This window comes from Blennius ocellaris (assembly GCF_963422515.1).
Source record: "Blennius ocellaris genome assembly, chromosome: 1".
Taxonomy (NCBI): domain Eukaryota; kingdom Metazoa; phylum Chordata; class Actinopteri; order Blenniiformes; family Blenniidae; genus Blennius; species Blennius ocellaris.
The window spans coordinates 13,759,176-13,782,143 of NC_137650.1; the positions used below are offsets into that span (position 1 = coordinate 13,759,176).

Consider the following 22,968-nt stretch of genomic DNA (forward strand, 5'->3'; position numbering starts at 1 on the left):
GGCGACGCATGACACAACTTAGAAACTTCGCATGATCTCCAATCGCGCGCACGCGTCAAACACCTGATCCACACAGGTTTAAGCCTCACACGTGCGTCCCTTTGCGCGGACATTTTACTGGACCCACGCTTTCTGTTTTATTATGCATTTTGGAATTATCAGGCTGAATGAGGGAGGGGGGGGGGTGAAACTGTTTTTTCCCAACGAAGGTGGGGTCCATACGCAACCTGTGCAGTAATATCAGCCCCCTGCTGATGCTCAAGCACTGCAGGATGTTCCTGTTTGAAGAACCTTTTTCTGGGCCTGCATTTGTGCTTTGTGAGTGAATGTTTTTCGATTAATGTGTTCATTAAAAGTACACCCCTGAGATGTATGAGACGTTTGGTTTATAAGCCTGTTCAAAGGTCATTAAATAATTCAGTAATTCAATAATTCTCACATGAATTAAGCGATGGCCATTAAGAAATGACCAATTAGCACATTCAAATGACTTACAATTGATATCCTCTTCAAATGTGGTTAAAATCAAATTATTAGTACATTTTTACAATTTTTTGAAATTAATTCACTGGCTGCTAAGAGTCGGAGCACAGTCTGCTTGATAATCTATTTAGTGTGAAAATGAAAGATGTCAATCACAAATTTCCAATTATTGAAGTGGCTCAGGCTCAAAGAAATATAATTGACAGTTATATAAGAATATAAAGCAGATAGTATGCAAGAAGCTAGCTCTGACCACTTTAATGCTCTATCAATTCAATCAAAATTCTGATTTTATTTCATATTTCGTGGATTATTATTGTTTGTCTTGGAGTTAACTGTTTGACTTTTCAAATAAGGTTTGCATAGAAAGAACATGTACTCATGCATAATGTTAGGCTAACCCTAACCCATAATTCGGATCTACATGTCCTATATTGCACTCTCTCTGCGATGATGCGATGATTAAAAAAACAGTATGTTACTAAAATGCTGTAACTTCTGGCAGTAAGTTCCCAGAAGTTTACTGGAGTTTTCCATTGTTGTTCAGTTCTATTTCCCCTCATATTCTGCAGACAAGTTAAAAGTTGGAGAACCACTGGTCCGGCTTGAAGTAGATGAATGGTAACTGAGTCCTGTAACCTTTCGCTTCATTCAGTATTGTCAAAATTAACTCTGAGGCTCTGTTTAGGTGATGTTTTAACTGAAAATGCATAGTTGAAACTACATGCACATGCAGACAGAGACCAATCCGCTCTAAAGATGAATAATGGGAGAACACAGTCATTCTAGTGGACAGACGACCAAGTTGGATCATTATTACAAAGACGGTCAACTATAAACTTCCAAGTCCCAGGAGAATATGTACTGTGAGTCATGACACTCTGGAGGAAACATTGATGTTATTGTCCATCTACTGAGCATGTGCAATAGATCTAGTTACTGTGTTTCCCCAATTTTGAAAAAAGATGTGTTTTCTGGGGGTCCGAGCACAGTTGTTGTATAAGTCGACACCCAAAGTTTTTCGTTTTCACCTGAAAACGTTGTCATGTCTCACATCTCATGTGAGACTCATGTACTTGTTTGCTGAATGAACTGAACTGTTGATGTGATTTTCCCAGTCGGGGGATTTCTTTGTTGATTGATCCTTGATTGTGTTTTCGGGAGAGTAAATAGAAAGTAATTTTTGTAGTCATGATTACAGAAGTGTTGAAGTGAGATCTTCTGGAAACTATATCTTTTCTGTATTTGTTTGCCTGGAGAGACTGAAAAGAGCATTGAGTCTCCACGTGCACAAAGTGAAATGTTACAAGAAAGGTAAACACAATGAGTTGATTTTCCCCAAAGGCAATTTTTAAAATGTTTAAATTACAATCCAGCAAACACCCTGTCATAAAATCAAGCAAACAAGAGTGGTGGCTAGCCAGCTGCAGAAACGTCTCTGTCCACCACAATAACATACAATAGCATCTCTAAGAAGAACGGAGGCAATCATAAACAAGACATAGCGAATTGAATCAATTAGCATTAACTTGTCTGGGACACATGCCCGATATACCATGTTTATGAAAGCAAATGCACTGAATAGAGAGTGGTGTTGTTTTGCCTGGCTGTCAGGCACACAATGACACGTTTGCGCCCGTTTTTAATCCCCTTTAGTAGATCCGGCCCCGAGAGTCTGGTTGTAAATGACACTTCGGTGTCAGTTTTATTTCCGAGTGAAACAGTGAGCAGCTGCAGAGGGACACTCACGTGCCGCGCTCTCTTCCCCTCCAGGTTGGAGCTCACACTTCGACAGAAACGTGGACTCGGAGAAGATGGAGTCGTTCGTTCTCAGGAGGGCCGTCCTCGTCCTCTTGCTGCTCCGCTCTGTCCAGGTAATGACAATGAATGGATGAATGATTCACCTCACCCTTTGAGGTGAATCCCGCCGCCGAGCAGCACCTTCCTGCAGCTCAGGTGCAGTGTCACTCTCGTCTTCAAACGAGTCCTTTATATTTATGAGTATTCACAATAGATTTTTGCCAGTCGGCTGATAGTCACAGCTTATCATCACATTCACATGGATCCAATTAGAGTGACCAGGCTGGGGTTCGCTCTCTGCACTCCCAGCCTCCGACTTCCCACTGAGTTAGCTCCGCCGCTTAATTTGATCGGTTCCCATCCAAATCAAATTGTTTGTACAGGTCGAAAGGCTGTGGGGCAGAGTCGGCTGGAGTCTTTGTATATGCTTGTGTGTGTGTGTGTGTATGTGTGTGTGTGTGTGTGTGTGTGTGTCTGGGTGCGTGTGTATGTGTGTGCGTGAGAGCAAGGCTGAATGTCACCTCCTTATATGAAGCAATACTGAGCACAGGATTTTCTCTGGCAAATATAGCAGCTACTTAATCCCTGACAACAGGCTGCTGTGGACCTGGTGTTTTGCACCATCAACTCAGCAAAGAGATCTTTATTTGGCACTGGCCGCAACGTTAGCCGGAGGAAAAAACCCAAAACAAAACAACCCCACTGATGTGCTTTTAGTCTGAGTTTTACTTTGTTACCCAAGATCGTGAGGCCCGAGTCCTTCAGGGAAGCAGGGAATATGTGTTCCAGCTATTTTCAGGAGGCGAGGGACTTCAAACCTGGCAGTGTTTACTATCGATTGTTCAGTGGACTGAGTATTTAGTTCTTAAGGTTTGTACAGGTGGTTCAGAGTTTACCTCACTATAACGCCATTTTAGCTGTTGTGTCACGTTATTTCACGCTAAAAATGTTTTTAGCATTTCCCACCTTCAGTTCCCAATATTATTTTTTGCTTTTATGAAAAAAATGCAATATCTTTTTTTTTTTTTTAATTATGGTTAAATTGATGAATAGAAGTAATTTCATTTGATGGCAACGACACATCTCAAAAAAGCTGGGACAGGGATATGTTTTTCACTGTGCCACATCCACTCGTCTTGAAACCAGAGTCAATCAATCTCTGGGCATTTTGGAAGAAGAATAATGTTCCATCTTTGTCTAATGTAGGATTTTCACTTCCCAACAGTCCAGAGCCTTCTTGAGTGAAGCCATGCTTTTGCCATGAATACTGAGTGAATCATGAATTATGTGTCATGAAACAGGGTTGACTGGATGTGAGGGACTGATGTAACTCCATAGCATCACGGCTGCCGGTTTGAAATGTGCGCTGATAAAAGCTGTATTGTCCCTTTTCTGTTTAATCTGTAGGAAAATTCACATGTTGATTCATCCTGTGCTTCTATTTTACCCAATTTCCATTTCAAACAAGCTTTTGTTCAGAGAAATTCCTGGACTGTGTTCCTCTTCTTTGCATGATACAGATTTAATTCTGGGGATTACACAGGAGCAAACTGTTCTGAAGGTGTTTCTGAGTCCTTGTAGTTCCTGCCTGCTGCTACAACAGATACATTTCCCCCCCCCAGTTTTACAACTAAAATATGATTGTTGAAGACGATGATGCCAGTCAGCGTTTATCCTAATTATTTATCAAAGGCTCCAGCTTTTGTTGCTCTTGTACCATTTTATAACATAGTGCTGCTATCAGAGTAAAAAGGATTTAATGATGGTAATGTGTTTCTTCTTGCCACCATCTAACAACTTGTTTACGGTGATTAAAATACATGTTTTTGAGGATCTTTCTTCTCTTATTTGAATTTCAGGTTTGACACATGAGACAAAACTGTTGCTTAGAATTCCAGATATTTTATAATATTGAAACTATGATATAACAGGATTACTGCTGTACTGCCCGCTTCTACTTTTGTCCTCACAATGCCTTTACCACTACCACCGTCATGTCTTTATGTTCTTATCTAAGTTTTGTTCTGTTGAGGCCTTCATGTGTGAAGTGGCCTGCGGGCGAGTTGATGGACACTTTGCTGTATTAGTGTCACTCGCTGATTGTCACTCTGGCACCACGTTGGTATGCTGCTGGTGGCGCGTGGCAAAAACAACATGTCACTCTAGTACGTCTGGCAGATACGACCACCGTGCCACATAGTGACAGCCCGGCTTTTGTGATGGTTGCATCCTGTCGGTGTCGCTCCGTGCGGCTGCTACACATGTGATTCGTTCAGGAGGGATTTTGATTTTTCCAGTATTTATAAACCATGGACATTTGGGATTCTATTGATATACACACACCAGTCAGTCATGACCATTGAAATATATGTTACCCAATAACGGTTATCACACTTTAGCTTTTTTCCCCCTCTATTGCCGATCAGTGTACAGATGAGTTGTAAATGGACTTTCCCTGAAACATGTTTTAATTACTTAGTGTCAGGTTTCTTCATGTTCATTTTTTAATTGCTCCTGAACTGTAACAAGATTATCTGTACATCATCAGAACAGGCCAGAACTTTTTCCCTGTCATGAGGTCGATGAAATGTATGCCTGATATGTAAATATTTAACGATGGTCTCGGTAAAACCCATCATCCGAGCCTCTTTATGCTCCTTAACATTCTGCTTCATAAATAATCAGTATGACCCAAAGATTGAGCCTTCAGAAGTCTAGTTATATCAAAAAAGACAAACTGATTCACAAATTATTGAATATATACAGTATGTATAAAAAAAAGATAATTTTCACACTCATCATGAACTTCAAACATACACGTGGTTCATCTGGATAGTTTCTAAATGCATTTTTGTTAAAAATTGTGAGTGGTGGTGGTGGAAAATATGTTCAGTCTATATGGAATTAATGGTTTCTAAACAGAGTCACACACGTGCACCTTTACCATCACCATTTCCCATCAGCTGTGTGAATACCAGAGCAGTGTGGGCATTAGAACAGTTACTCAGTGCTTTTTGTGAAAAAGCTACTGTGATTTATTCATTATTTTAAGGTCTGTTTCATAGTTGGTTCGTCGCGCTCCATTTCTTTTTGGAAAAAAAAAAAAATCAGATATTTGAACGCTGGAAGTGATTCAACACGCTGTTTTCTAAGATAAAAGATGACAGTAAAGTAGATGAGATGATGCTCACAGTATGAGAGAATGAGAGACAAGCATATCATCGGTTGATTTCTCTCTATAACGCAGACCTGCTGATGGAGCATTGCTGAAGCTGGTGCATGCATTAGACCATTTAAAAACTTTTCAATTTCACACACATCGACTGCTCCTCTTAGGAAGTGGGTGCTGGGATAATTGTTGTTTTTCATTTATTCAAGACACCAGTTCACCTCATACAGTGCCTGCAGAACAACTACATGCACACAGGCAAAACATGCAATTCTACACCTAAATCAATCAACCAAAACTGGACCTGCTGGATTGTTGATGTGGAATGAGAGTATGGACCACTACACCTCTGTACGGCCCAGGGTTGATACCAATTAATATGCCTATTTAATAATAACAAAGATATTAGGATTTAAATTTGCCTCAGATATAAAGTGTAGAAACTACATAAAAAAACCAATACCTTAAGTCTGAATCAAATTTAAACAAGATGTTTGTGAGATAGTCCCACATCAACAAGTGTCAATTAATGTAACATGTCTCTGGCACCACTGAATGTAACCACAGGGTTCCTACATCTTTCCTCATCTAGTTTGAACTAAAACACACTGAAATCTACAATATCAACCTGCTTCTGACTCTATTTATTCACCTGTCCTGATGTTATTCAATCCAAATCTACTCAACTAAAAAAACAGGTTTTCAGTCATCCATCCTCAGGTGTCAGATTTGTTCCAGTGGTTATTTAGTGGTTTTCAGAAGTCGGCAATCAATATAAACCACACCATTTGAAAAGGAAGCATCTGGTGGTGAGTACATTTACTGAACAAAGTAAGTTTTTTTAATTTATTTAGTTTTTTTTAAATTATTAATATGTATCTGTCAGGACTAAAGGAAACTACAATTGCAGTGATGTCTTTGAAAACTCACAGTTAAGTCAACTATAATAAAGACAGAGAAGTGAGTTTCACTGCATAACAGCTTTTCTAAAGAGCTGTCACCCTGCAGCCTTGAAGGTCGGAGATTTATCCAGAGAACAGAGTGAAAGGAGGTTTCTATTGAAGGATCGTCATCTGTTGTTTGAAAGTACTTTGGCTTTATTATAAGTGATGTAGCTCAAAAAGAAGCCATGAGACCTTCCAACATTAAGACATCATCACTGTGACATTCAGCCAGAGGCATGAAGTACATTTTGATCTGTTTTCATCCTGAAATATATACAGGCCTAATTGACTGAAAATAGTCTAATTTACCCTCAGTGTATTGCCTATTCCCAACAATATTAAAGATGAATGTCCTCTCTTGTTCTGTAGCTATCGTTGGATCATCTTTCACTACCGCCTACTACCCACCAATAGGATGAAACTAAACAGCAAGTTTGTTGTGTGGGCTGATGCTGCCTTCAGCAGAACATATACAGACAACCATGTAGCCTGATGCAGCACTGTTAAAAACAAGCTGGTGGACCTGCTTCGTGGTCCGGTGCAGGACACGGAGTCAAACTATGAATACTCAACACGAGCTACGCTTTTAAGCTGGTAAACAGTTTTGTTTACTAGTTGTAATGGAGAATCCTGCTGCGTTCAGATCTGGTACAGGAATGTTTTGGGTACAATGCACAAAAAGGAGGGTGGGGTTGGGGTTTAGCGTACGTGAGATGGGGGTGTTGTTGGTAGAGGGTGCACGCTTGGCTAGCCGCGCAGATTATCACAAGCAGATGTGGGATCACAATCACGCCTGATTGCCTTTTATTGTCGGGCGGCTTTCCTAGACATGCTGCAAGATTTAGAGCACTGACCTCAGCCGGCTCTCAGACTTTTTATTCCCTCGCTTGGGTTTGACCTAACATACCCCCTTTTTGTGGCTGATATTTCACAGCATTGTGTTTTGGAAGTAAAAGGGCAAAGCCTATTAGTGGTTGCACTGCACAGGAAGGAAGCAGAGAAATAAGAAATGGGTGAGTGGTAAAGGAGAACGTGAACGAGAAGCAGGGGAGAGGACAAAGCCAAGAGCTGCATTCCTCCTCCTGGCTGTCTGGTGCCAGCCTCTTCCTGTCATCCCTCAACCTCTCTGCGGGGTCAGCTGTTCAAATACAGCCCATCATCATTACCAGCCTTGACTTTTTCCACCTCTCTCGCCCCGCTGCCCCTCACCACCTCACTCTCACCCTCACCAGCACCAGCTTCCTCTTCCCCTGTATTCACAAACAACAACCGCACGGAATCACCGAGCCCCACTCTGAAAACAGCATTGTCTGTGATGCCAACCAGCTATGAGGTATGGCCATAAGGAATGCAGCTTGCTGTTGCCATTGTGTGTCGAAATGATGACAGAGGTGGAGGGACTGCGGAGAGTTGTCGAAGGAAAACAGTCCACAGAGGCAGACAGAGAGAAATGGTTTATATTCAGGGCCATTTGGAGTTATTAAGAATGTCTGTGATGAGTTACATGGAATGTCAAGGTAGCCTATGCTGCCGTACATGAAGCATATAAACTGCAAACATTGAACTAGTCGGGGAGAGAGAGAGAGAGAAAGAGAGACAGAGAGAGGGGTAAAACTATATTTTTGAAATATCAGGGAGGCATCTCTCGATAATAAGTTGAACATCTTCCAGCTATATGAGGCTTTCCTCACTCGGAGGGCAGCTTTTCACACGCCAGCTTCTTTTCAAGTACAACCCAGAGGCCTTTGTTCAGTGTGAATTATTTATCCAACATCTAATTATATTACCTTGCTCAAAGACAGATAAATTACACCCTCAGCTTTATTTTGGCAAAGGTGCCTTCTAACGAGTCCAACTCTTTCATACGGACTTCTCATCTTCTACATGCAGTATTGATGAAACTGAGACGTGACATGATGTGCAATCAAGAGTGACTCACAGTTTTCTAACACTCAGCTGGTTGAGTGATCATCTTCTGATACTGAGATCTTGAACAGCACACTGAAACCAAGTTTCTACCAGTGGTGTGTGAGAGTCCTGCACGCAGCCACCATCTTCGGCCTGTCAGGGTCAGAAGAGCAGGGACAAACATGACCCAGGATGATGGTGATACCAGATAGTTTGAACTATATATAGACCTAATGTAGCTAAGACAAAATGTACAAGCAAGTCAAACATGGCATGCAATAAAAAAAAACAAACAAAGCAAACTAACAATAGGACTAAAGGTGCCATTTTTATACAGAGGGATGTGAGGGCTAATAGAACTGTTGTCAGCGTAGAGAGGAACATGAAGTACAATGTCGACAACACTACTAGCCAAGAACAATACAAATCGATGTGGTCAGAAGTAACATCAAATGGAAAGGATTAAAATCTGCAACAAACTGATGATAACCTGACCTAACAAGACCCATATATAACAAGACAATGCATAAATACCCATTGAATCATGAATCCTGGACAAGAAAAGAATTTTCTTACATTTGAAAATGATAAAATTAGGAAATAATTGAATAAAATAAATACATAATAATACATGCATTTTGACTCAGACTCAATTGTTCCTTACTGTCAGCATTCACAAAATCTGAGTAAACAAATAAATACTGGTTGGACTCAAGGAAAAGTGTCAGATTCACAGCAAACAGTAAGGGCTTCTACATCGGGCTTGTTGAGGCCAAACATTGTTAAATTATACCTGAATTTGAGCTGGACAGGGAGCAAGCCATGTTTTCACAAACTAACACTTATGGTAATGCTTTGAAGCTACTGCTACAGGTAACTACTTTCACTGTACCAAAACTGATTTCTCACTATGAACCTTTAGGAAGGGCCTATATTATTTAATTTAAAAATGGTATTTTGAGGTGCTTTTCTGGGTTATTACAGAAATCGAACCTTCCTTACAGCCCCGTTTTAGCCCAGCAGTACATGTTTGACCATCTTTTGCTCTTGATGGATGCCAAAGATGCCATGGATGCCATGCCCGTTAGAGACTGTCACCACTGCCAGAGGTTTTATGTCCAAATATCATTACACGCTGTCAGAATTTGTCAGAGGCAACATTTCCTGTTGAGTTTTTAATGCGTCTTTCCATCTTTGATAAAAAATTGCATACAGTAGTTTTGTGTTGGAAGCAATTGTCACACTAGATCGAGCTGGCATTGTCAGAAGACTAGCACACAGAGACAATTACATAGACTTTGATTTACAGCTGTTGTCAATTTAAAGTAACCAAATAACCAAATGTAACATGTCTCTGGAAAGTTGAAGAAAGCCAAAACAGCCAGACAAAATGTTATGACATCCACTGATTGATTACATACTAAGTGAATTATAAGGACTATGTTTCTATTCTCTTTCTGGCTACAAGATTACATTGGGTATATTTACTCAACTGTTGACTGCAGATATCTGATTTGGCAGTGATGTGACAACAGAGCCGGGTCAAAGTGATCATCTGAATGCAGAAGAAAGGTTCTCAAAAGGTTACTGTGAATCAGCATGATTGTTCTGTTGAGTCTCAAGCAGCTGAGATTACTGGAAATTTCACTCAAAACTGTATTTTTCTTGCCACACCGTTGGTACCAACTGACCAGTTTAAACCTGAGTATTGTGGCTGACCATTTATCATGTGCTTTGATTCTGAGTTTCGTGCACCATTTTCAAATGCTACTTCATAGAGCAAATCTATCACCCCACATCTCTCTTGATGCTATCATAAGTTTATTGAATTAAAATGGCCCCCAGAATCACCAGATATCAATCCAAAAGAGCAACTCTGGAAAATGTTGTTGTCGAAGATTCACATCACGTGTAGTTTGAAGGTCTTGGGGATGCCACCGAAGCTCAGGTCCAAATTATAGCTCAGGACAATGTGCTCTCATGTGTGCACACTGTTTTCCTATGAAATGACTGGTAATTATCTACATTTTCAGGGAACAGGCTTTCTATTGAATTTGGATTCAATCTGGTTTCATTTGGGGGTATTAGTGAGGTCAAGATCCAGCAGTAATAGAGACAGACATCTGACAAGGCCAGCCTTGTTATATTTGAGCTATTCCGTGGATACGAGTTGTTTTCAGATATCAACTGTTTAAAACTTTGGCTCGAGATAAAAATTGTGCTCATTTTCCAGGACTTGCAGTTCCAGCAGAGTCAATACATGAACTGTATCATTTTACCTGAAGGTATGCAGGTAACTGTAGCACCTGTTGGTGTCAGATCACATTTCTGTATAATCTATATGAAAGGTATGCCAGTAGAAAAGCTTTTGTTGTGTGATGTAGAATATGAAGTAGTCGAACAAAGTCCCATGACGGTTGAAAATAGTGGAAGTGGAGCAGACTTTAGAAATCTTTTCAGGAGGAAGTAAATACAAGCTGTACTGCATAGAGTTGGTTTGGGGTTGTTTATCACCACTGAGACGAATTGCAGTCATTTAGTCTTTTAAATGTTGAAATGCAATGAAAGTTGAAGTGTCAGTAGCTAAAAATGGTGAAAGACAGTAAATCATCTGCATCTTATGGAAATAAAACATTTTGAAAGTCATTCTATGAAATCATTGCTGCATTTCTAAATCTAATCTCAGTGACTAATATCAGAACTAATATAGCATTAGAAAGTACTTACATTTAAATAGTCATTCATTCACTTACTCAGTCTGTAAAAAGTGGTTTCAGTGCACCCCTATTCATAACGTGTAATTCATTACTTCTACTTGTTTTTCTCTCAAATATTTTCCTCTGCTCCCTATCTGTGGCCCAGCTCATGGCCTTCATTTTAAAATTAGTAATGGCATAGCTCTGTTAAAAAATTGTAGTGCTTTCCAAGTTTCAAGGAAACTTGGAATGATGGTTTAAAGGTGAAGGTTAAAAGCAAAAAAAAAACATTCAGGCTGTAATTAAAAGTTTAAGCTGAGAGGGAAGGATTCTGAGTATATATATACTCAGAATCCTGAGTGTATATACATATACATATTAAAAAAAAGTCTTTTATTTTTATAGCATTTTACATGATGTTAATGTTGATGAAATTCCAAAACAAACCATGAAGATTTGCCTTTAGGGACAATTGTAACGCAGTCTTTTTCATCAACAGACAACAACAGATGAAAATTATATTTGTACTCGTTTTCTTATAAATAGCAATTACTGTATGGTTCAAATTTGAACAAAGATTTCTGCAGTGTGAACATTTTTACCATACTTGGACATCATTATGATTTCTTGACATAAATGCATCTTGACTTCGACTTTGCCTCACAGCTTCACGAGACCTGGGCAGGGGAAAAAGAAAGAAGGCAGAAAAACCTTACTATTCTATATTTAACAGCCTATTTTTCAGCGTGGCGTGCGTTCAGAAAGCCTCGATGGCCACTGCTGTGCTGCACGTCCCCAGTCAGCAGGACTAATGAGAACAGAGCTCTCTGTGATCGCAGCTCTTATAAGCGGAGTACATCAGGGATGGGTTCAGGGCTCGGCCCGGCCCAGGATGTATTATTCTTGTAATTGTTGGAGATGTTTTATTCTCCTGTAGTGTCAAAAGAAAAGAAAAGAAAAAAAAAACCAGACAGATGCCAAAGGCGGCATCTTGGTTGTTTTTTTTTTTTGTTTTTTTTGTGAGCTCTGACAAATTTGAGCCCATGAGGTCCTCGACAGAGCCGAAGTCGGGGCCAGGCTTTCAGTGTCAATCATCCCTGCCCGCGGCCCTCCGCGCTCTCTGAGGAAACTCTGTTCAAAGGAAAACCAAAACGAGACGAGACGCGATTAAGATATCCATCAGGGATAATGTAATTCTGGCCATGTGTTCTCCCGGCCGCGCCTCCGCTATCGGAGTTGTCATTATTTATTCACAGCTTGGTCCGTGTTTATTATTCAGCAGTGGGTTCATTACAGTGGGAATGTGGTTATCTTTTCACGTCTTGATGGTGAATTGGAGTTCTGGGGTTTATTATTGTTCGCCTCCTCCATCCTCCCCCCGTTTCGGCTCCTTCCTCTCTGGCGGGGAACAAGCGCTGGTTCATGTGTGGCTTTAATAAGTTTCATCTTAAGCTTTACCTTTTCCATTAACTTGTTAACCTGCGATGTCTGGGCCTGCCCTCGTCGCCGCTGCCAGAGTTAAACCTCCTGAAGGGCCAACTAGTAAGCAGCTGTGTGTAATTGCAGCATTGGAGATAAAGGCTTTAATCAGGGGACACATAAATGTGTTTAAGAAGGGGAGACTCTGGAGAGTGGCAAAATAAACTTTAATAAAATACTTGTGGACAAGGGAGCACTTGACCGGGGTAATTGTACTCGGAGCTCCTTTAATTTTACTCTTTCTCTGGTTCTGTCACTCTTTCTCAGTCTTCCCCCTTCTCTGTCTTTTCTCCCCTCTCTCTTATTCTGTCTCTCTCCTTTCTCTCTCTTTTTCTGTCACTCTTTTTGTGTCTATCTTCCCTCTCTTCTCCCTCCATCTCACTCTTTCTCTTCCTCTCTTTGTTTTTCTGTTCCTCTTTTTTCTGTCCCTCTTCTTATTCCTGTATTTTTCCCTTCTATTATATGTCTTTCTTTTGCTCTCTGTCTTTCTGTTTTTTTCTCTCCATCTCAACTTTTTGTTTTTTTTCTTTTTCTGTCATCTTTTCTTTCTTAAAGCCTCTCATGTTCCTTTTCTCACTTTCTCAATCACTCTTTTCCCCCCTCACCATCTAAGCATTTCTTTCTTTCTTTCTTTCTTTCTTTCTTTCTTTCTTTCTTTCTTTCTTTCTTTCTTTCTTTCTTTCTTTCTTTCTTTCTTTCTTTCTTTCTTTCTTTCAGCTATGCTGTTTCAATATGATTAGAAAATGCAGTTTGGAGTGAGGGGAGAGTATATAAGACCAGAAATCTTTTCTATAGAAGTCCCTGTGAGAGTGATATGGAGACAACTCCAGCCTCTGACTTGCTGTATACACTCTGGGGGAGATTTAGCATGACTGGTAAATGTACAGTGATCCCGGCCTGAATGTGACCTCCATTAAACAATCAGCAGAGGAAAAGGGAATTGAAAAGGGCACGCATTTTACACACATAGAAAATGTGTTTTGAAAAAAAATTAAATTCAATGATTTCATGATTTGATAAAAGAATGTTTCCACAACAAATCTTTGACAAAATAGATTTCTTTGGTGTGAATTATTGTTCATGATGAAAAAGGTGAAAAATCACAAATCGTCACTGACTCAAGGGTGCCAGGGCCATCACAGCTTCCCCCATGTCTGCACTCATCCTGACTTCTTCAAATTGTGGGAGGTTTCAGATTTGCACTTCCATATCAGCACAGGAAAGTTACATTCTGTACAATCTCCTCTCAGCCAGAACAGTCAGAGCTGTTCAGGCATAGAAATAAAAAAACCCAACTAAAATATTTAAATACCTTCAAGGGTTTCTAAAACCTTCAAATAAGATTATAATGCAAATTTGTATCTTTATCATTGTCATGATTGGAAAAAAGGACAATGGGCATGACGTGATGTAAAATCCCAGACTTACTGGATTTACAAAGGATGTATTCCTTCCCATAATGATTTCAGAGGAATCTTTACACTTTGCAAATATTATGAATTGAGATTCTTTAATTTTTTAGAACATACATCCGTATTGTCAACTTCGACCCTTAATTCAAAAGTAGTCTCACACACACTGTTTGAGCTGGACGTGCTGTGTTTCTACTTTGTAATTTAGTATTGACTTTGTTCACTCTTATAAAGATAAGATTGAAACAAATACATCTTTCTGTGTAGTCAGACATGTGAATGCCATACATTCAGATGTTTTTTTTTCCTTTTTAGATCTTTTAAGATATAAAATCTCAGTATGGCGAAAATGCTTTTCTCCACCTGAATCACAAGTTATGAAAACAAACGGTAAAGCTATTTCTATGACAGAAGTCCTGAGAAGAGTCTGTCTCAAATGAATGAATGAATGAATGAAACAGATGGATCTTCCTGATGCGCTTTGACTCGCACAGTTATTTTCATGACAACCATATCCTGGCAAACAGCTCATCCCCTCTGGGTAACAAGAATGGAGAAAGTCCCTATCATCTTGAGCTGCAGAATCGTCAATGTGCCTGCGGGGAGATTTCACACCAGCTGCAACAACAAGAAATTCATTTGTTCCAAGGTAATATTCAAAATAGAAACCAGGAATACCATGTTTGTTAACAGTCATATATTAAAAAAGAAATCAATACGATTAAATACAGGATTGGTCTAAAATGAAATGTGGAATATATTTGAAACTCTTCTTGCATAATTACAGAAATCTCATATTCAAACAACATATCCAGCTATTTGACCGGCGAGTACATTTTTCTTTAGTCTTTCTTATTTTGTAAAATTTTATATATTTTTCCACTTGCTTCCCAAGGCTGTTCCAAACATTATTAATACTAAAAGGCAACACAGTATCGTTGACGATCTCATATTTACTCTCTATGTTGTAATATAAACTCAATGAACCGCTTCTGAGAGTACATTTTTATGTTCTAAAATGATCCAGTATAACAGCCCTGTTTTGAATTGTGCCCATATAAAGGTCACATTATTCAGCTTCAGCCTTCTAAAGAGGTTTTTTATTATGTTTGTATGGTTTGTTGGTATTTGCAGTGTTGCTGAGGTGAGCTGCATCATTTTACGGGGCATTTCTAAGATTTGGCTTTTTTTATAATAGCTTAAAAATGTAGACAAACTATTAGAATTCACTCCATATGTGTGCCACACACTGAAGTAGCTCAAAGATGTAGATGCAAACTGAAAACTTTAGTCACAGTAACGAACCAACCTAAAATGCATGATTTGTCTGGTCTGGACTAAACAGGTGAGCGTACTAACCACTAGACCAGTGTGCCACCCTCGATTACTAAAGCAATGGAAGTTATCAAAATGTCACAGTTAACATGACACGTCAAACTGTGCAGCAATGCTAAAAAAAAAATGATGTCCTCATCCTCACCCCAAAATTTTAACTTATTCCTACAACTTTTCCAATTAAGCTCTCTGGTTTTGGAGATATTGAACAGATTATTGCTGCTGTTCAGAGGCCATAGGTGATTTCTATGGGTTAAGCTTCATTATAATGTGGCAGGAATACCTTAATGCCCATGCATATTGACCGTCATTATTATAAAGTTAGCAGCATGAAAAAGGTTTATTTGTACCCATATATAACAACCGAAGGAGACTTTTCCAAATAAAGAGTCGGTAGAGTCAACACGCTAAATGAGGTCAAATATGACAAATACGGTTTAAAATTGAGAAGACCTTTGAAGATCTAACTTTGTTGTAGATAATATATTTCGTATTATATTATTTAAGAAACTTGAGCATAAAGAACGACACTCAAAGTTCAATCTTGGATGCTGGTGATCTTCAGATTTTCACTGGTTCTTTACTGGAAACCATTGCATTGACTGAAAGACACTAATAGTCATTGAAGCCATTGTCTGTGAACACTTTGCCACCCATTCATTAAAAATCAAACTGTATCATGCACAGAAGCCTCTGGGAATATTCTGTTGGAATACATTCCTTGCAACATAAAACTCAAAAGTAGGAACTTTAAAAAAAAAAACCCAGTACAGATCATAAGTCCCTCTAATATGAGTGTGAAAAGAGATTTAAGTCCCAGCACTAAATATATGTAGCTCTCTCTCTCTCTCTCACACACACACACACGCACGCACGCACACACACACACACACACACACACACACACACACACACACACACACACACACACACACACACACACACACACACACACACACACACACACACACACACACACACACACACACACACACACACACACACACACACACACACACCGATTCCCCTCCAGCCCAGGTTTAGTGTCAGCTCTGGTATTTCAGCCAAAGGTGAGAAGTGAAAAGATCACAGTATTTATTCACACACCACAACTGCAGTAAGCCGGGCGGTCAGCAGTCACCTCTCCACATGTCACACACAGTCACTGCACACATGCTTCATGTGTGTGTGTGTGTGTGTGTGTGTGTGTGTGTGTGTGTGTGTGTGTGTGTGTGTGTGTGTGTGTGTGTGTGTGTGTGTGTGTGTGTGTGTGTGTGTGTGTGTGTGTGTGTGCGTGTGTGCGTGTGTGCGTGTGTGTGTGTGGAGACAGAGGCTTATTCATACACTCACACAGTGTGTTCATTCACTGCAGTCTGTCAGCTCTCTTTCTCCTCCGCTCTGGGTTTCTGCCAATCACCTGGATTGAATCCTTCCTCTTCCTCTCATCTTTTTCACTTATTTCTCTTCATTCTGTGTTTTCTTCTGCCGCTGACCTCTCTCCAGCCGTGGCTGTGTTTGTTTTTGATGAAGAGTAAAAGCTCTGTCCTCCCCTCCTAAAGACCCAACCTTCTTACCTCTGAGGAACTTGAGGTCAGGGCCTGACACGTCGATAAAGTTTGTCCACAGGGCAACATCCTTTTCTGTCACACAGCAAACATAAGGATGCCTCTGAGAGCATCTTCCCATCAGCACTTTGGTGTGTGACAGATGTTCACGTTACAGATCTATGTTACAATGCTGATACTTATAATACATAATGTAACTAACTGAATGAATGTAATCATTAAAATACAGAAACGATTTAATCCATACTTGATGAAATGGATTTTCCTAATTAAAAACTATTCTATTCTATTCTATTCTATTCTATTCTATTGTTGTGCTGTGTGACAGTTTGCCAGAACTGACAATGGTTGTCTTCAAAAGTAGCCATGCTTGGAAACACTTTCCTCCACTGTACTTTCCTACATTTAAAAGTTGAGCTATACTCGGATGTACTTTATACTGTATATTTATTTGGTTACAAGACATCAAAACTAGCAAATCTCCTTCTTTGGGAAATATTAAGTGAAATTGTTCTTTATTCAGTGATAAAGATAAAATGAGTGACACTTACTGAATAACCACATTAATATATGATGAATAGATAAAATGAAACTGTGATCATCAGTTTTTGTAATAAGAAAAGGGGTAGTTATATTTGATGTACATAGTCATTAACAAACACTGTCAAAATCCATAAAAAAATGTTTTTTTACAGTTAATAGTTTCTGACATCTCACACCAGAGTCACAAAACTTAGATAAGATGATTGCAAACTACAACAACAAAAATGATAAAAAATCACTATGAGCTGCACAAATTCACCAATTGACTTGGCTTCTGTGTTGTTGCCGTGTGATTTTTTTTTTTTTACGGTATCTACTTCAACATGTGTATATAATGTTGTGGCCAGTGAGAGATAAAAGAAGTGATGGAGAAATACGGACCGACAGCTAGATGAAGTTATCAGCTGAAGCTCAAACATCATCTTTATTAGTTCAGCATTGAGCTGAAAACTCCAGCGATCAGCAGTGAGTAAAAGCGTGTGGTGTGTGAGTGGAGTTTATAGTCGAAAGCATGAGTCAGTGTGTGAGAGCTGACAGCTCAACATTAGCATGGAATGATACATTTAAGGCTTCTCACTACAAAAAACAACAAAAAAAGAACAACTATTGGTAATAATTCTTTAAAAGATAAATGCAGTACTTCATTGGCTTTGTGCTGATATCTGATTTGTATTGAAAGAGGAAGTCTGATTGAGAAAGTCTTGAGAATCTCTCCTTATGGCATCTTTTAACAAGCCGCTGCTTCCAGTGGGTTGATCGCTGTGACTCAGTCCCACACGAGCATAAAGCTGCATCTCACTGCTCAGTATTCAGTTAAAGCGCTCAGCTTTCCTGTGACCTGCAGCATCACTCCGATAAGATGTTCCCGGAAAGGTTTGGTTGGAAGCTCAGAGTGGATCACAATGAGTCAGTGAGGGCCAACTTGCCCTCAATTAATCTAACATCTCTCCTCCAGCACTCACGGTCTGCTGTACGGGCGTGCTATTTTCGGTTGTCAGCGGGGTTCTCACATCTTCAAGTATCTCTTAATTATCTGTAGAGGCAGGCTGTTTCATGTCGCACATAAAAGTGCCGAATGAGGCGTAAACACTGACTCAGAATCACACACACATCCCTGTGGGAGACCAACTTTTCAAAAGTGTGTTAATCAAAATTTCTTAGGATTTATAGATGCATTGATCAGCTATAATTGTATGTTAACACTTATCAGGATCGTGTGTTTCTGTGTAAGTCAACCCAGGAAACAGAGAGACATCCTGGATATGTTTATCACGGGTAGTTGTTGTATGTAGTTATACAGGCCCCAGGTTGGATTGTTGACTGTCAGCTATAAAAGTATACAGCACCAGGAGAATACGGACTGGGAGTCATGACACTCTGGAGAAAAACATCGTTGTTGTCCATCGACTCGCGCATGTGCAGAAAACTAATTACTAACGTTGTGGTGCACTTGCACAGCATTTTCAAAAAAATTGCATATTCAGTGGCTTTGAGCGCCGTGAAACCCAAAACACAATGATTGTTTTCCACTTTTAATTGAAAATGTCATTTTAACCAAAGAATACCACATTTCCAATAACAAAGACTGACCTCCATGTCAGAAATTTTATGATTATGTTGTATCATGTTCTTGTGATCATATTTTCTGATTTGCATTATAATTTGATTTGGACAGACGCCAGTTGTTGCACATGGACAGATCATCCCACTTTAGCTTCAGTTTGTCCAAACACGGATTGAACAAGTCACTGAATGTTTTCATCTCTTTCATTATTCCCTTTCTGCCAGATCATCCAGAATGTCACATTGTTTATCATCCACCCATGACAAATCTCACTGATGTCACTGCAAGTCGTCAGCCAAAGAGAAAACAGTCGAAAACGGTCTGGTCAGTTACGCAAGTGAGGCTCCGGATTTTCTTTATTGCCATCAATCTTTCACATTGAAGTTGATGCCACTTGGAGAGTCACACAGTCTCAAAGAGATCTTCCTCCTCAGGGCACATCAGCCTGCAGAGTACACTGACTCCCCAAAAGAGAGTAAACTTTTTGTTTTCATGTTTTTGGGTGACATTTTCAATGTCAGGATGTGTCACAGTGCAAAACTCTGTTAAGCTCTCCTTTAGAGCGATAACTGACAGTTTTAATGTTTTTGTGCGAATCACAATGCAGCTTCTGGAAACTGCAGCCACAGATGTGGGAAGTTTGGTGTAAATTTCAAATTTGCCCACTCGGCATCAGTTAAATGTTTTGTCACCCCAAACAAAGCACAAGGCTTATCCTTTGACTTCTGTTGAGTTCAGTTAAAATGCTTCATCGCTTTTTTTTTTCCTGATGGAGGTTAAAGTCCCTCTGTGTAGCACGGGCTTACCTTTCATGGCTGTATCAGTCAAGAGTTTAGGTTCCTCACTGAGGTCGTCACCCACTAACAAAAGCCCATTCATGGGTAAAAACGCGCCTCATTAGGATGACTTTTTCACTGTTCACTTCTTCAACACAAACAGATGGAAAACTGCCCACAGACACAGACACACAGTATTTCCAGCAAAGCAGACGCTTGCAGTCTGATACTGATGTTGCATGAAGGATAGTTCACTTATAAGACAAGACCTGTAACCCTTTCATTAGGTTTGAAATGAGAAACAATAGCTGAAAACGTTCTCTTTTACTGCACGTTTAAGGGTTCATGCAAAAAATAAAAAAAGCTCTTCATTCAAATAAGCCAAAGAAATAACTATAAAAAGACGGTACAAACTCAAGGGTGGCTATATGCTGCAGTGGTGGACAGGGTTCAGAGTGAAAATAGACTCTGTATATTTAGACACGATGAGATCAAAGCCTTTCATCCCACTCTTTCAGCCTCTATATTAAGAAAAGATTATCTTACGGTAGTCAGCCTCGTGTGCCGAATTAGATAAAGGCCAAATCTTGTGTTGATGGAAAGAATATAGTCAATGAGGTGTGTTTTACAGAAGAGAGAGAAACAGAAACCAGGCAAATTTGAATAAATAACATCAATTAGGACTACTTTACTTAAATAAAAATGAGTATGAAAAGAATAAAAAAGTAAAGCAGCATTTAGAGGTACTGATTGCTGTCAGTTTCTAAAAACACTGACTTGTTTATTTTTCCTCTCACCAACAAGTAACTGCTTTCCGCACGTCTCTTCCTCATCCAAGTGTTTGCCTTTCAAACTCTACTGTTATAGACTTCTACAGTATTTGCGTAGCGCGCCGTGCTCAGCTGATAAACCAAATGTCTTAAGCTTCCTTGAAGCCATGCAAAATGTTATGCAACGGTTTTTACTGCAAAGAAAAGTACTTTGGAGATGCATTGATTAAACAGATTGCAGAGGAGATTGACAAAAAGACACATCAAAGTTATTTAATTATCTGGCAATTTTATCATGTGTTATAAGTCAGTTTACATTCCTTTAAGCTCTCTTCTATCCATCGACAATTCCTAAACTCCAATCAACCACAACATTATGACCGTCACAGCTCTACTCTGCCTCAAGCATGGACTAAACTAGATCTTTGAAGGTGTGTTGTGGTATCTGAGCATCAGATCCTTAAAGTCTTGGAATTTACCAGGTGGGGCCTTCATATAGATCTGGGTATTTTTGGAAGTCTCACATTGTTTGTGTCTCTCAAATAATTTCTGAACCATTTTTGCTCTTTATGTATTATCCATCATTATCCCATTGGAGAATACTGTTTCCATGGATGAAGAGGGCCAATGTCTCCCAGCTAAATATTCGTGGCCACCCATGTGATGTTTGCAAAAACAAGCGCATTGTTGGCCATTTCAGTGGTGAATGGTGGTTTACATGGGAATCATGACTTCTGAAGAAATCTGAATCTGAAATCTGCAGTACCTCGTCTTTTTGTTTTGGACCAAACAGGTCAGCTTTCTGTGCTGACGGGCATCAGTGAGTCTTGGCCGTACATGAACATCACCAGTTCACCTTTTTTTGCTCACCTCACTACTGTTGAGAAATTCTGACCACTGTCGTACAACTATAAGCCTGATTTAAAATGAGTATTTCTCCAGTTATCTACAACCAACCAGTACAGGAATGTGGAGTTTTATTATTCAGGATTGATGGTCAAAAGCAGCTTTAAACAGCCAGAACCAGTGGAGGGATTTCACATGAGGATGGACTGACTTATCACCAGCCTCCATATTGCTGTACTGATTCATATTTTATGGCTCTGACCTTGACAATGTTTCAAAATGCCTGCTCGAGTATTTGTGGTCAACTGGTGAAGCTGAACAAATCCATCCTCCAACCCTTCTCCATGTGAACACACTTTGATTTCTGACCTACTGCTACACTGGAGGTTCACTGCTGGCTTTCGCTCATAATCCGTGCCATGCGATGTAACAGCTGCCTCTTGCAGTACACGGTGTCGTCCCTTGAGACAGCGGCTGCCCTCGTTGTGTGATTATCCCGGGACGGGCTCCTCTGAAGTGAGCCAGTGATCCAGCATGAACCAGCCGCTGCAGGGCGCTGGGAGTGTGAAGGCTTTCCTGACACCTTCCTTCCACTGGGGTGTAAACTCAATTAGAGGGGCTGCCGTACGCTGTGCTGCATGGCTACGACTCAGCAACTTCACAGCAGAACAACCTGACTTTCTGTCACCTTGTGTGTGGGCATGTGTGTAGCCTCATATGGATATAATCCTCGACTGGGAGGACAATTCGAAACCATTTCAGACAGACAGACTTGCTCATATCATTCATGCTGACCTTGATTAGAGCAATATAGTATAACAAATGGCTTCAGAAGCACAAGTTCTTTAAAAAAAAAGTGTCATATCAGCTATTGTCAGGTCCAGAGGTGTGTATGGCACTGAAGACGGTGAGAAAAACCCCTACGGCAATTATATTAAACCACATTATGTTTTTAATTCAATGTTTAATTTGATCCACCTAAAATATTAAAGTAAATGTGACATCTTATGAAGTGAAACTAGTGTTGTCATCTTCCATCGTAATTATGTGGACGACACACAGCACTATGCATCAGTGTCAGTGAACAACCACAGTCCCTTATTCCTGCTGAGTAAAATGAAACTAATGAGTGGATCCGTCAGAACGTTTTAAAACTCAACACAGAAACAAAATAGAAGTAATTGTGAAGAAGAAGAAGAAGAAGAAGAAGGTTGGAGGTCAGCGCTTATCTTGACTCTCAAGACATCAAATCAAGGCAGAAATCTTGGTTTAATTCTGGACTCAGACCTGAAATTCAACAACCACATTAAGACGATAAAAAAAGCAGCTGACGACTATCTGAAGAATATTGCAAGAATTAAAGGATTTCTGATTGAGCAAGATTGAGTGAAACTTATTTAACTGTTGTTTTTAGTCAGCTTTGGGGTTATGCAAAATTTCTGGCATGTGAATTTGGCAAGTGAACAAATCACGCTGATAACAAGCAGTTTTGTGCCAAAAGGCTTTTGCTTGTAAACATACAAGTTCATTTCTGACTTAATAATTAATCTCCAGAGTTTGTGTTAAGACAGATTGAGATCAGTCCATATAGTCAGGCTAAACGCTCATTCTTAGAAATAAGTACGTTAACGTTATATTTTCTTACGTAAAAAAAAATGATTATTGGGGTCCACAGTTA

General features: G+C 39.7%; 1 protein-coding gene across 1 annotated transcript in view; it reads left to right on the forward strand.

Annotated features, from left to right (window-relative positions):
• Positions 1-22,968, forward strand: part of adamtsl3 (ADAMTS-like 3) — a 149,481-nt gene that overhangs the window by 404 nt on the left and 126,109 nt on the right. Inside the window, exon 2 of the mRNA XM_080520951.1 lies at positions 2,257-2,357. Coding sequence (XP_080377077.1) covers positions 2,298-2,357 — 60 coding nt within the window. The 5' untranslated portion in view covers positions 2,257-2,297. The remainder of the gene's footprint in view (positions 1-2,256; positions 2,358-22,968) is intronic.